The sequence below is a fragment of the Rosa chinensis genome, chromosome 6 (assembly GCF_002994745.2).
Source record: "Rosa chinensis cultivar Old Blush chromosome 6, RchiOBHm-V2, whole genome shotgun sequence".
In the NCBI taxonomy this organism is placed as follows: Eukaryota; Viridiplantae; Streptophyta; class Magnoliopsida; order Rosales; family Rosaceae; genus Rosa; species Rosa chinensis.
The window spans coordinates 64,550,217-64,565,475 of record NC_037093.1 but is presented as its reverse complement, the minus strand read 5'-3'; the positions used below and the strand labels follow the sequence as shown (position 1 = coordinate 64,565,475).

At 39.0% G+C, this 15,259-nt stretch overlaps 2 protein-coding genes across 6 annotated transcripts; both read left to right on the top strand.

The window, feature by feature from the left end:
- Positions 1-1,824: 1,824 nt before the first annotated feature.
- On the top strand, positions 1,825-10,089 carry LOC112172408 (protein ANTI-SILENCING 1). 5 transcript variants are annotated; one of them, XM_024309735.2, is made up of 13 exons: positions 1,825-1,941; positions 2,410-2,794; positions 3,414-3,582; positions 3,683-4,695; positions 4,904-5,125; positions 7,202-7,228; positions 7,529-7,621; positions 7,832-7,910; positions 8,064-8,154; positions 8,796-8,910; positions 9,030-9,146; positions 9,266-9,348; positions 9,833-10,089. In XM_024309735.2, the coding sequence occupies exons 1-12, from the start codon at positions 1,886-1,888 to the stop codon at positions 9,314-9,316; spliced, it is 2,418 nt and encodes an 805-aa protein (XP_024165503.1). In that variant the 5' UTR covers positions 1,825-1,885; the 3' UTR covers positions 9,317-9,348; positions 9,833-10,089. The 5 variants fall into 5 exon arrangements, 4 of the variants coding, with proteins under 4 accessions (XP_024165503.1, XP_040363959.1, XP_040363960.1 ...); XM_040508025.1 differs by having other exon boundaries at positions 1,880-1,941; positions 2,398-2,794; XM_024309736.2 differs by lacking the exon at positions 1,825-1,941 and having other exon boundaries at positions 2,416-2,603.
- Positions 10,090-10,807: 718 nt separating this feature from the next.
- LOC112168863 (protein ALTERED PHOSPHATE STARVATION RESPONSE 1) lies at positions 10,808-14,992 on the top strand. The gene is made up of 4 exons (XM_024305783.2): positions 10,808-12,389; positions 12,916-13,088; positions 13,288-13,511; positions 13,999-14,992. Exons 1-4 carry the CDS (start codon positions 11,462-11,464, stop codon positions 14,801-14,803), a joined length of 2,130 nt encoding a protein of 709 aa, XP_024161551.1. The 5' UTR covers positions 10,808-11,461; the 3' UTR covers positions 14,804-14,992.
- The last annotated feature ends 267 nt before the right edge of the window (positions 14,993-15,259 follow it).

Here is a 15,259-nt window from a genome sequence, read left to right as displayed (position 1 = left end):
TCATAGTTGTGGTAGCCAGGATGCACGCGCTCTAGATGGATCGACCCGGCGGCGAGACTCTAGTTATGACTAAGCGGTTTGATTTCAAAGGGATGTTGAAGGCTGTGGAGCGGTTAAAGGTGACGGCGAGGTTCCGGCTAAGGGCAGAGCTAGTCTCGGCGATGTCTGGTACGGCAGCATTCGATTGGTGATGAGAGAGAGATAGAGATGAGGATGAGATAGAGAGATAAGTGGCAGTGGTTGTGGTTTCTTAATTAGGTTAAGGGCAAAATTGTCATTTCTCTTTAAATTAGGTTAGTGAGAATAAAAATATGTTGGTGAGGTAAATGAGATAATCTTGGCCAATTTAAGTATTGTTTTTTTTTTTTTTTGAAAAGTTTAAGTATTGTTTAAAAATCAGCGAAGCGCATGAACATCAATTACGTTAAAATTCTTTTTTTTTTTGTACAATTTTTTTTTTTTTTTGTAAATGACAGGTGCGGCCGCCTTCAGGCATCGATTGATGAAACTGCATAATAAATAGTGAAATAGAGTCTGAACCTCAAAGTATGCATTGAGAAAATGTCCCGAAGTAATAACAGAAGTCTGTACAAAATTTATGTATTCTATTATGTACTAACAAGCGAATAGTGCTCTACTAGGTACTTTATATGCTTTGACATAACGGAAAGATAACTCGTAAACAGAGTATCAGTACAAATAATGCAGCTTTCCTATTATGTTGCCAACTGAATTTAAGACTGACGACACTAAGTTTCACTTTCCTCTAAGAGGTTGCGTCCATTTGACAACAACTCACAACCTCTCTAGGCCAAATAAGGCACATTCAGTGTGTAAGCTGATACAAAGACCGCTAAACCTTACCAAAACTTTGTAGGGATTTATTGTATTTATTGTATAGAGAAAAACAACTAAACAATATACAAGCCATAAAAAATAAACAAAGCAAAGCCAAAAGGTCACCAACAAGAACCCAATAGCATAGATACTGCCCATCCCATAGCTTCCCCATCAGAGAGGTCGCCACCAGTAGTTCGTAACTAATGTTGCAGGATTTGTCCCGCAACCCCCATTGAACCACATCGCCTCGTTGCACCTTAAACCTCGACTGATATTGCAAACTTGATCGCCTTGGAACCCAAATCCCAGTTAGGTCGAGGTCTCACAATGACTTGACCTCCACGCTCTCCATTAATGCCCCACAACCTCATGAACACAAGAGGAAGAGCAGCGTTGACCCAACTTAATAATTGCAGACGTCTCCACTAAAACCCACCCCCCTAACATCGTGCCGCTCTTGCGTGCATCTCCTGCCTAGAGAAAGTAGATTGGACATGAAAACTCTCCCCAAGCAGAGCAGCCACCCATCATCTCGTTATCCGACCTCAACTCTGCCTCTGACTCTCATTGAGTCATTAGTAGACTCACATCACAGGTTTACCCGTCTGACGACAACGTCCATTTAACGCGCTACCGATTGGGGCATACTAACATAGAAGCTAACCACTGCAAGTGGCCTAGTGGTTCTTGCCTAGTTGGGTGTGCTCCCCAACTTAAGTTCGAACCCCGAAGCTGTCAAAGTGGTCAGGCACTGTGCTGCAATGCACAGTTGGAACATTTCACATGCGCCGAAGGGGTTTATCTTGGGCCTAGAAAGCCTTTGAATTCCCCTTGACAAAGTAAAAAAAAAAAAAAAACATAGAAGCTGCCAACTCTTGGTTTTCTCTAGGGGTTTTTTTGTAAAGTTTTGTTATGCGAGTACCACAGATTTTTGGGATAATAAAAAAAAGAAAACTAATTTATGTCTAATTTCATTTAACCAAAAAAAAAAAAAACGAGTATATATAAATATTGAACCGAATGGTCAGAACACGCACAGAAGCGGATGATTTTGGGGAGGCGAGAGTTGCCGTCGGTGCTTTCCGATCAAAAACAACAACCGTGAGTTTTCCGCCATATCTATCTGTAGCGGTTCCATTGCTATCTTATACTCATCTACTGGACCCGCATTACTTTCGATTGCTATTTTAGGGTTTCTGAAGGCTCTGCGTGCTTAACCGTTTCGAAGATAGGGATTGTATCGATGTTTTCGTTTATTTTGGGCATTTTTTAGCTTCAGGCTTTCATGCATGCATGGATTGTTCTTTATATATTGACTACTTATTAGTTATTACCAGTGATTGAGTACCGACCTCTGTTAGAGCACTGCGGTGTTAATTTTGAAGCAAATTAGGGATTTGGATTTCTCGTTGTTTCATGTAATACTGAAAGAGAATTTCAGTTTCGTTTCGAAAATTGGCTATCTAATATAAGTTTCTCGATGTCTTCAGTTTCTTTTGGGAAGAGAATTTCTCGGTTATTGAAGAATTGTTATATTTTTTGCTTACGATGATAAAGGTTGCCTTTCAGGTTGAGTGTTAGTCAGGTTGTGGAGAGGCCTGCTCGTAGAATGGTAAAAGTGGAAGAGACTGAAGGTCCTGAATTTAAGTGGGGAATGAAGAAAGCAATTGGTGGAAAAAACAAAGCCACACAGTTCTATAAATCTTTTACTTTCGATGGGGAGCAGTATGACCTTTATGACTGTGTTTATCTTTACAAGGAAGGTGAGCCAGAGCCTGAGATTGGTAAGATAATAAAAATTTGGGAAACTCCACAAAGGATAAGGAGAGTGAAAATCCTATGGTTTTTCCGTCCTTGTGAGATTATCAATTTTCTCGGTGATGAAGAGATACTCGAGAACGAGTTGTTTTTGGCATCTGGTGTTGGTACAGGCCTTTATAATCTGAATCCAGTGGTAAATAAATTTTATTGTGTTTGTATCTAGTTTTGTTTCTTATATTGTTAGAAATGTAAGTGTTGCTTGATCTAGTTGCACTGGTATTAGATACAGTGCTGGTTTCTAGTATAAGTTAATTTGAAGTGAAGTGTCTTTTTAACTTTATTAATAACGTAGATATTTCGTATGTTCAATATCTTTTCCATAAACCATACGTGCTTTTGTTATTAGTCTTCGTGCTGCCATCAACTTTCAATATTATTGCCGCTAAATTTTGCATCATAAATCAACACATCTGTGCACGCTTTAAAAGTTCTAGAATAAGTCGTGACATGTTCTTTTTAATATTTGAGACCTTTAAATCACTGTTATCTTTTTAGTGGCGGCTCTTATCTCTTTATGTTAAGACTTATTATAAGTGGTGATCCATACAAGTTTGCTTTTCATTGATACAGCCATCCACTTGTGATAAAAATTAAATGTATCAGGGGTTTCCCTGTGTTTCTCCAAAACACATAACTAAATATTATTTGTGCTTATTGTTTTCCTGCAGTAGTTGGTAGATATAATGTCTCTAGAGTTATTTTGTATTCTAATACAATAAATCATACTTGCTGAACATTAACATTCAAATCAGGAAGCCATTGCTGGAAAATGCAATGTTCTGTGCATTTCAAAGGACAAGGAAGATCCTCAACCTTCAGATGAGGAGCTTCAAAAGGCCGATTTTGTATTTTACAGAACCTTTGATGTTTCGCTGCAGAAAATCATGGATAAGATAGAGGGGAAAATTGCTGATGTTGATGGTACGTAAACTTGTCGACCTTGAGTTTTTTGTAGTTTGAGCTATAATTTGTTGTTCAATATAAAATTCTTATATCTATTATGTTTACAAAATTGTTGCAGTTAAATTCCTTTTTAGCAGAATGAATATTCAGAAGCCTGCTGGCGATCTGAATGTTGATTTAGGAAAAAACAAAGTTTGTGGTAATGACACAACAAGTAATGAAACAATGGTTCCATCAAAGCAAAACTCGTTTAAAGAACACATAAATTTAGAGACAACGGGAAATTCTTTTGATAAGCATAAACTTTGTGTGGAAAAGCGGATGTCTGCGGTAGGTTTAGAATCAAGTGAGATGGATAAAACTGATGAAAGACAACAAGATATGTCAAGTCCTAAGACTATCTTAAGTTCTAAAGGTAAAAGTAGGGAGGAAGAGGTTAATCTTGACAACGTTCTTCCAAGAAAGCTTGAGGTGGAAGAAACAATCTCTACTAAGGAGGTTGGTGATTTGGACAATAGACCAACTAAGAAGGTGAAGCTTGACACTAGTAAAGCATCTAGTGACGATAGAAATAGTCACGAGCAAAGACATGTTGAGGCGGAAGAAAATAGCAATAATAGAAAGAGTAATGCTATATTGGAGCACACACAACTTGAGAAGGCAAACACGAATGCAAGCCAAAGTAGCGAGCATAAACACAAGATCAATGCTAATGGGAGTTATATGAAGGATTTATCACCAATTGCTTCTCCAGTCGATGAAAGATGTAAACGCAAAGGTGTAGAGGATACTATTGGGACAAGTAAAAGCCATACCAAGAAGATGAAGCCCGATGTTAACGCAATGATTCCTTCCAATGACAAGTTGCCCAAATCATTGCATGGAGACAGTAAAAGTAAGGCCCAAAAGGCTTTATCACCAAGTAGCTCCACCATCGATGATAAGTGTAAACGTAAAGATGGAGGGGAGTCTTTAGTGGTGGACAAAGACTCCAAGAAGAAGATGAAGTTTGGCGATAAGGCGACAAGTCTTTCCACTAGCAAGCCGCCTAGACCAACCCCAAGGCCGCCTAAAAATAAGGTCCAAAAGTTTGATGGTCAAGTGTTGGAAGTCACCCAACATTCGGATGCGGTAAGCAATAACATTCCTCCTTTTAATTTTAGTTTAATGGTCCTCTTATTAAGAGAATTTCCCATGCTTGGGTGTGACAAATTATATCTTTGGGAAACCCAAACCTTAAGTATGTCATAATTTTGATGTGGACTCTAATGGTTCATGTCATATATGGCATATCATTTCCTTGAACTTACCATTGCCTTAATTGTTTTACTTCGTGTAGAGTAATGTTGATGGGAATGATAATAAGACTTCATCACCAAATGCTTTTGGATTTGATGATTCGCTTGGGAAACACAAAGCCCCTTTCGAGAAGATGAAGTCCGATCTTAAGGCCCCAAGACTTTCCAATAGGGAGTTGCGTGAACAATCTTCCACACAGTCGCAAAATAAGTCCCAAAAGTTAGATGGTCAAGTTGTGGAAGTTACTCAACGTCCGGGTGCGGTAAGTGATAACATTCGTATGCCTTTAATTATTCCAATGCTTCTTATTGACAATGTTTCTAATGGTTGGTGTGACCTTTCACACATGAAAAATATTATTAGCTCATGGTGGTTGTTGGCAAAACAACATTTTCGGTCTTACCAATGCAATAAAAACTGTTTTAGTGTACCAAGTATCAATGTCAATCTATTGTCAAATGTTCGGCATTGCCATATTTTGGAACACCCAATAGCTTGAAGAAAGGCGCTACTTATATTTTTGCATTGGCACACCGAATAGCACACCATTGGAGATGCTATAATTAGGTTTCGCGTTTTTGGCCCTCGATTCTAGTACTTGATGAGTTCACTAGAAGTCAACTCATTTGAGTTGGTACGCATAAATTGCAAACTTTAGAGTTAATACTCACTAGTACTTGGTCATGGTCGATGATTTCAAGCATTGCAAAACCCATCTTTATGCCTTGCCATTATGGGTATCCTCTTGACCAAGTCCTATTCTACATATCTTCATTCTTGTAGCTTGTCTCAGACATGCTTTGAGTTTATCTTCAACTTCCTAATGTCTTCTTTAGAAACAAGCGAATAAACTCAATTGTCATCCTCTTGATGTTTGCATCAACTCATTGCTTTGTCATAAGCACATCAACTCATATTGCTCTCTCATAATTGAATCTCTTTCACTGAGGTGACTAGAGAAAATACCGATTATGGGCTCGTTTGGGTTTGCTTATGCAGGAGTGCTTTTGTTACAAAGTATGAACCAAAAGCGCTTTTGTTACCGATTATGGGCTCGTTTTTTTTTTTTCTTTTCTTTGCTTGGGTTAAAGAACATGAACCAAAAGTATCAAAAGCGCTTTTGCTAATTTGAGAAGCCAATCCCAAATGAGCATATATAATAAGCTTTGCATGTCCTTTTCACCCAACTTTTTCACGCTATAGTGTACATGTAGCAGGTTGTTTGGTGTCCTTTCATATTCGTGTTGAATATTTGGTTGACCTTGAATGTTTCACTTGTAGTTGATTAGACATTAATCTAGCCCAATTTCTTAATCGTACGTTCACCCACACCAAACTAAATTTCATCCTCATGGTTTTTTTTTTTGGTGTTTCCAAGTGCGATAGTGCATACTATTACTTTCAGAATTGTTTCACTTTCATGCCTGTTTTCTTTTCCATCTTGGTTTTTTCAAATAGGATATTTTGCAAGTTACACCAGCTTTCCGGATTTAGACATTTAGTAAGCTCTTTCATCAGCCCAATTGCTGATCTGGATTTTTTTTCTTGCAACAAGAAGGAAAACTACTGCGCCATCCCAATCAGATGCTCCCCCAATTCTTCATTGACATCTCCTCTAGTTTCCTTCATATGTTCGAGCCTTTCTGCAAGCTTGTTTGATCAAAATATCCATCACTTCAGCTTGCCACGAGGTGAAGTTCACATTTTCATCAAACTTCACCTCAGTTTTAGCACTAGAGTTGCCCTGTAGGGTTATACCGATTTGATGCGGAAGAACTGGTTCTCAATGTGTTACTCAACTATGGTTAATTGTGGTTGATAAAGGTTCGGGAACTCTAATTCAAACCCAAACTGTGGAGGTCATTACAGATTGGCAAGCAGGGGATAAACAATGCAAACTAAATGAATAACAATAGATAAAGAAACAAAAACACAGAACAAGACACGAGATGTTACGTGGCTAAGATACCTAGTTTACAGTATGGTATTTAACTATTGTGAGAACAACAAAACGTTACGACACTCTACAGAACATTCTCACACGATGTAATACAGCAGCATACCAACAGTGATCACTCAAACCTAATGCAATCTTTCCTCTCTCTCTCTCTCTCTCTCTCTCTCTCTCTGTGAATAATATAACTCTAATTGTCACAATAAAAAATGTATCATGTATCTCTTTCATTTTTCATTTATTGTGTTGTTAATTTACCTACCATTTGTTTTTATCTTGTGTGGATTTATAATAAGATTCAAACTTATTTCTTTTGTGTTATCAAAACCTAATTTTTCCAATATTATTTTGGTTCTTACAATTTTTTTTTTTCCATTCTGACAGGATAGAAGAAAGTGGTTCAAGAAGTTTGTGAGTGCTTCTTTCTCACTACTATACTTTATTTAAACTGTTATAGTTGCTTGATTGCATGTAGATCCCTAGCATGTTTGTAGTTAACATTTGATTTTAGTGACTTGAGCATGCATTCCACTCTATTGCCATTTTCAAAAAAGAAAGGAATCATAATTTTTTTAATTTGAACTTCAAGCCGAATCTGGATATTTTTCACCCAAAAACAAGCCTGGATGGCATTAAGTGAATAATTGAGTGGAGGATGGGGTTGATAGTATCATCAGCCATGTTGGACTAATGATTTGACTTATATGTCAGCCCTGGCAAGAGAGAATGCAAGCTGCACACGAGCAAGGAACCCTCATTTTGCTTCAGAATTTGGATCCAGCTTACACGTCAGCGGAAGTGGAGGTAGTGATCACATTTAAGCTTTAGCTGCTTCAAGTTGTGGCCTACTTTGAACTTCATGTCTTATTTGGAATAATCTTGTCATTTTACAATGCACGAGCGTTCCAGCTCTTGTAGTATGTTATGTTTGTCTTCTTCAAAGTTTCCTTTTATGTGGTGTTCTGTACTTACTTTAAAGTATCATCTCTTTTTATCTTTTTTATGACATTTCAGGATATAGTATGGAATGGTTTGGGGGAAAGTTGCACAGCTAAGATGATTCAGCAGACTGCAAATTCCAGCCCTTACTCTGGTATGCATCTGTTCTGTAGTGACATCTATAAATTAGCGGATGCTCTCTCTCTCTCTCTCTCTCTCTCAGATATTTTTTTTTGGTTTGTAAACACAAACCGAATTCATGTTTTTTGCATTGTGAATCTTAATGAGATGTTTGCTCATGTGGTAGGACAAGCTCTTGTTATTTTTAAAACTCGGGAAACAGCGCAGAAGGTTGTTAGAAAATTAGATGAGGGCTGCTTGTTATTGTCAAATGGAAGGTATGTTGTTAGATGTTTTCCTATGCATGAAATTTTTCTGTTTTGCTCTTTGACATATATTGCATTAATTCTCCCTGTGTTCTATGTTGCACTCTAGAAACTTCTGAGATCCCATAAATTAAGTTTCATGCCTCCCATGCAATCATCATGTACGATGCTGGCATTCTGGGGGTAACTGTTCTATTGTTGTTTCTTATGGCCTAATCATTCGTTAATGATGGTTGGATTTCTTTCATGTGGCCATGTGGGTTTACCTGGTGGTAGTCAAAAACTGTGAATTGGGCCTTATGAACAAGTTATCCTTGGTGTGCTTGTCAGTTCATCAAGGAGGGGAAATGAGGGAGAATGATCTGAATTTTTTCCCTCTCAAGTCCCTGCTTAGGGATTCCGCGGGCTACTGTTAGAAACTTATTATTGTTTGTTCAAGAATAATTTTTTCTGTTGAGTCCACCCATCTTATGATTCCAAAGCAGTTGGGAGTTTTCCAGTAGGTAATTTGTCTCTTGAATCTTTAATAACCCGTTTAATGAAGGTAGCAGGCATGCTTCAATGTCAATGTGATTTTGATCTTTTGCTTTATCTACAACTAGTCTACTAGGGTGATCACAGTATGATGTGTAATATTTTCTGTAAATCTGTAGACCTCTAGTTGGCAGCACTGCAACAACTCCTTGTTCCACAGAAAGGAAGGCACATTTTTTTGGTCATCTAGCCATTGATAAACTTCGGCACCCAATGCTAAACGAAAGGGAAATGGTAAATTCATAACTCTCTGTCTCATACACATGCACGCAAGTGCACATGAAGTATATAATTTTTGTTCCTGTTTTAATTACTTTTCCCGCTTTACATGTTTATGTTTTCTTTTTGTGCAGAAAGAAGCTGTTTCTACTTCACATTTTTCCCAGCCTAACACTATTGAATATGATATGTCCATGGAATGGTGTGCACAACAAGAGAAATCAGATCTTTTGTGGAAGAACCTGTATAAGGTTTCAAAAATACTCTCCACCTCCAAATTTAGTGATGAATTGGAATTTATATTGTTTTAATCAATGTTACATGTTTCCTATGCCAAACTAAATAACTATTTTTTCCGGTCTCTTTATAGCAACAATGGAAGGAGGTGAGAGAACTCAAAACTAAATTTAAGGCCAAATGAGCAGTGTTGGGATTGTGAAATTGCTCTTCTTGGTAAGTCTTGTAACTAAGAAAGATCTCCTGCTTCCACATCTAATTAATTAAATCCATGAGTTTTTATGCCACCATTATTCTTTATGACAGAACTCTCTCTCTCTCTCTACTCTAGACGCACACGCTCACGTGCTCGCGCGCACACGCACACATGCATAGTTTAGTGGGAACAATTTTTAGTCAGTACACATAGTAGATTGTATGCTAATTTTCCCTTTTACGCGTTTGTGTTGAAGACACGTTTAAGTTCAATACAACTTTTTGAAAGCCCAAGGCATGCATGATATGTATTTTCCTCTGTACACCGCCTTGGATGCGTGTGTTTACATTAGGTTGAAAGCTGTATAGGAATCCATTCCATAGACTCTCCATTATCATGCATGAAAATTTCTCTGCTTGTCTTTCCATAATTGATGGTCTTGCCACTTATGTGGTAGAAACTAAAATTGACAAGGTACTTTTTTTTTCCTCCCATATTTGGCAGAAAGCTGATGGAAGGTGTAAGTCAAGGATGGGGTAACTTGTTGGTTGGGCATTTGCAATTGTATTTGTGTGAGACCCATTTCCTGGTGTTTTGGAATCGATCAGAATTTTCTGAGCTGTGAAGGGAATCACCAGATAGCCTGGTTGATCCGAGCTCCATCAACTGTAAATTCATGTCATGTTAATGAATATCCAGTTTTTGTACAGTATTTCATCATACCATTATGGCAATTTAATATCTTACCAGAGTTGTTTTTATTTTTTGGGTTGAATTAAGTCGTAGATTCTTGATTTTCAGGTTCTTAAAAGACTTTTGGGTTTTAGGGGGGTGATTATATATTATAATTTTTAAAAGGTTAGAAACTTATATACTATTTTATAGAACTAATAATTCTACCTCATAAAATTGCCTCGACCGTTTTGACTAGTGAGCCATCTTGTATAGAATTTGGGCCTGGTGAAATGATGAATTTCCCATCTGATTTGTATCTTTTGTCAGATCCTAGAAAAAAGATTTCGAATTGTCAATAATAGCTGTTCCGGTTCCTTCGGTGATATGATTGATTTGTTTGCCTCCTCGTTGCTTTTCACCTAAAATTTTTGCTTCTAAAGCTTCCCGGGTGAAATGTTACCGTACTAAATTGTGATGCGTATAAAATTGGGGCTTCTCGGTTCTCAAGTGAACAAACTAAGACAGCTATCTTTCATCGGGCTCTTTCTGTTTAATGAGCAAGTTCATCCGTTGGGTCACCGGATTAGTTAATATTTACTGCTTTTTAGTGTTTATTTTCATAATCTGTGTTACGGGCACAGATTCCAAACTGGGTCACCGTGTGAGTTTGTAGGTTAAGAAGTTGATATAGAGTGATTTAGGTCAGGTTGGAAACTGTGCTCGTGATCCAGAGTGTGAAAATAAACATAAAAAGTAGCGAATAGTGAGTGACCCTATGACTCAACATGTGAACTTGCTTTTACAGGATGCCCTTTCTCGACTCTCGACAACGAGAGTGTACTAACTGTAATTTACATGCGAAGTAGCTAACCATCACTCTCACTAGCCTGCTAAATTTTGAAGAGGTGGTGGAGAAACGACATCGTTAGTACCGCCTCAAAAAATGTGACCGTTATTTTAAAAAATCCTGATTAGGACACTCATTAATCAAAGCGCGCGAGTACACACTCAACTCTCTACTCTGAGCGAGTACACAAATAAACTCTCTCTCTCTCTCTCTCTGCAAGTGCCGTCTGCTCATCATCCCTACTCTGTACAGTTTTGGCACCACTCTCTTTTCAATGTCCTTCCCCATCTCTTCCCGTTCAACCTCAAACCCCCCATCTCTCTAAAAGCTTCTCTCTCTCTCTCTCTCTCTCATCCATGAAAGCCACACCATTTTAGGCACACCCAATACCCCAAAAGCTCCCATCTTCATCTCACCACCCATACTCTCAAAGTCTTTGGTTTCTGAAAAACTTGGAACTTTTTATTTGTTTATATATATTTTTTTTTTACAGTAAAAGCTTGTCTCTGTCATCCATGAAAGCAAACACCATAGTCTGCTCTAAAGCACACATCTTTACTCACCCATAGTCTCAAACTCCCATCTTTTCTCTTTTCTTTTGTGAAAATTAAATGGGGTGCGCGCAGTCGAGAATCGACAATGAGGAATCGGTGTCGAGATGCAAGGAGCGGAGGAACCTGATGAGAGAAGCGGTGGTGGCCAGAAACGCCTTCGCGGCCGGCCATTCCGGCTACGTCATGGCCTTGAAGAACACCGGCGCCGCCTTAAGCGATTACGGCCACGGAGAATCGCAGCAGACACAAGAAGAGCTACTCCTCCATCACGACCAGCGGCCACTGGACCCCACCGCAACCGAGCCACCTCCGCCTCCTCCTCCGCCGCTCGAACACCTCCCTCCGCCGCCGCCGCCTCTGCCTCCCAGCCCGCCGATCAAGCGCGCCACCAGCCTGCCGACGATGCCGACGAAGCTCCTGAAAACGAGGATGCAGGGGGCCATTGCTGAAGAGGACAAGGACGAGGAAGAAGAGGACCATGAGGAAGAAAAAGGGTTTCGCCGGAGATCGAGAAAGGAAATGGGCGCCGCGGCGGCGACGGGGTCCTCATCGCCGCAGACGCCGGAGATGAAGGCGGTGCCGCCGCCGTTGCCGGAGTCCAAGGGTGCGGCTTGGGACTATTTCTTCATGGTGGATAACATGCCGGGGCATAGCTTGAGTGAGAATGAAGGTGAAGAGTTTGGTGATGATGAGAATGTGGATGATTTGGGTGATGGGGATGAGCCCAAGACCCCGGAGAAAGCGGAGGAGATTCAGGTGAAGCCGGAGGAGATTCCGGTGTCTCCAGTGACTCCGGCGACAATTGAGCATTCGAAGACAGCCCCATCGGGTTTTCAGAGGATGGTGATGCCCCGTTTTACTTTGATGGAAATATTGAATCAGATTGATGATCATTTCTTGAAGGCATCGGAGAGTGCTCAGGAGGTTTCCAAGATGCTTGAGGCCACTCGATTGCATTATCACTCGAATTTTGCTGACAATCGAGGTATGAGGTTTGGCTGCTAAGTTCACTATTCAGTTTTGGTTTAAAAAAACTATTAAGTCAGGTTTGTTCTTAGATTTGATCCCCTTCTTAGTTGTGATGCAATGTGTTGAGTTGAGTGAGTTCTTTTGCTTATATGGAGGCTTCAAAGAGACCTTTATTGCACTATAAAGAAAATTTGTTCTTACTTGACTTGGTCTCTAGAATATGAATATAGTAACACTTTAGTGATTCAAACTACTTTTTAGACATCTGATCTCCACCTTAGATCTTTTCACTTTCTGATAATTCGAAATGAGGAAAAGTGCTTTATTTGAAGATGTTTGTCCATATTGTGCCCTTTAGGGAATGATAGTTATGAGTACCTAACCTATTCTGCTATAAAAATTGATGCTTTGTAATCCCTGTACCAAGACTCCAAAGTTTTTACCTTATGAAACCACAATTAGTCTTCCTGCTTCATTGTAATTGTCATATATATATATATATATATATTTATATATTTATTTCGGATCGTAATGTTTTACAGGACACATTGATCATTCCGCACGAGTCATGCGTGTTATTACATGGAATAAATCCTTCAGAGGCTTACCAAATGGTGATGGAGCAAAGGAGGAAGATTCAGATGATTTTGAAACTCATGCCACTGTTTTGGATAAGTTGTTAGCATGGGAGAAGAAACTTTATGATGAAGTGAAGGTGTGTTCTACTTTGCGTTAGTTTGTTTCATCTTATCTGTTTGTTACTTCATCTTGATCTAGTATCATTACTCTGCATTCATGAACAATTTTAGTCATGGAGGGTCCCATTCTACTTGGACTGTTAATATCAGAAAAATGTACATCCCTGCTCTCATTCACTTTCACCGAACCTTATTAATCTTCCTTTATGTTGATAGCAAGGGGAGCTTATGAAGGTTGAGTATCAGAGAAAGGTTGCTCTACTAAACAAGCAGAAGAAACGCAATGCTAGTGCTGAAACCTTGGAAAAAACAAAAGCAGCAGTAAGTCACTTGCATACAAGATATATTGTTGACATGCAGTCCATGGACTCTACGGTTTCAGAAGTGAATCAGATACGGGATGAGCAGCTGTACCCTAAACTTGTTTCTCTAGCTGACGCGTAAGTTTTGGTTCAATTCGTTAGAATTATCTTATTTCGTTGTTTTAACTCTTGTTACCTCATAGTCTCTTGAGTATAGTTTCTTAGTTTCAAATTATTTTGATCATGCATGAAGAGCCTTTTATTAAAAGAAGAGCAACACATAATGTTACACAAAAGAAACCATTTCTGATAGACAAATTGAACTGATTCATTTATATATTGTTCTGTGTTGAATTTCCATCATATCCGTCATAGCTTTCACTTGTTAGTAAAGGTCACTGCAAAGACAAATCATAAGTCTAACCTTTCCTTTTTTCTTGTTCAAAGTTTGGCCATATTTATTGCATTAGACTTATATACCAGTCATAGCCATATCATTCAGTTGGTGCAAACTGTACTTTGCAAACAATCATTATACATAATTTTGGTGCAGAAGCTAGTTTGTCTCAATTGATTTTTGGATATGTTGTAATGAAAGAAGGTTTCCTCCCATTTTGTAACTCAGGATGGGAAAAATGTGGGAAAATATGCATGTGCGTCATGACAGCCAGCTGAAGATTGTTATGGACCTGAAAGCCCATGACATTGCCCATACTCCCATGGAAACGACCAAGCACCACCATGAACGCACTGAACAGCTATTTAACGTCGTCCAACATTGGCATTCCGAATTTGAAAAGCTTGTGGTTCATCAGAAACAATACATCCAAGCATTGAATAGCTGGTTGAAGTTGAATCTGATTCCTATTGAAAGCAGCTTAAAAGAGAAAATCTCTTCTCCGCCAAGAGTTCAGCGTCCCCCAATTCAACCGCTTCTCCATGCATGGCATGATTTTCTTGAAAAGCTTCCTGATGAACTTGCAAAATCTGCAACAGCATCCTTTGCGGCTGTGATAAAGACTATATTACTTCATCAGGAGGAAGAGATGAAGCTAAAGGAGCAATTTGAGAATACACAGAAGGACTACATGCGTAAAAATCAGGCATTTCAAGACTGGTACCAGAAGTATATGCAGCGTAAGGGGCCTGGTGAAGCAGATCAGGAGAAAAGTGAAGATGCAAACCACAAGGATCCTATTGCAGAGAGGCAATTTGCAGTTGAGAGCTTGAAGAAGAAAATGGAAGAGGAAGCTGAAGCTCACCAGAGACATTGTATCCAGGTCAGAGAGAAGTCACTCGGGAGTCTCAAAACTCGATTGCCTGAGCTCTTCCGTGCAATGTCAGACTATGCCCACACATGTGCTGATGCTTACGGAAAACTTAGGTCCATCACAATGCCACAAGCTTCAAATGGTAACTCTCATGTGTAATATCAGTTTGCAGTTTGCTAGAATGTAGAAAGGAGTAAGGTTATGCAACTTCAACCACAGTGAAGTACTTTTTGTATGTGCCAAACTTGTTTCACTTGAGACTTCATTGGTTAGTAATCTTTGCAACCTAGTCCTCCTGCAGTCATTTCTTTTTATTAGTCAATTGATTCCGAGGAAAATTGCATGTAACTTGTACACTAGGTCAAGATAGAGCTCAATTGGTGGGAAACCTATGTTTTCTTGTTCTCTTGAAATCTAGAGGAGAATCATTTTCCTACATTTATAATTTACTTTGCTGACTTTAGTGCTAGATCATCTCCAATTGAAAATCTTTCTAGGACTATGTATGGAATGCTGACAATCTATCCTTACTGATTGGTCCTAAGGAGAGCAGACCACCTATTAGAGAAAGGTCGGCTTTTAATACTAGTATGGCCCCTGCCATATCTCTTGTCA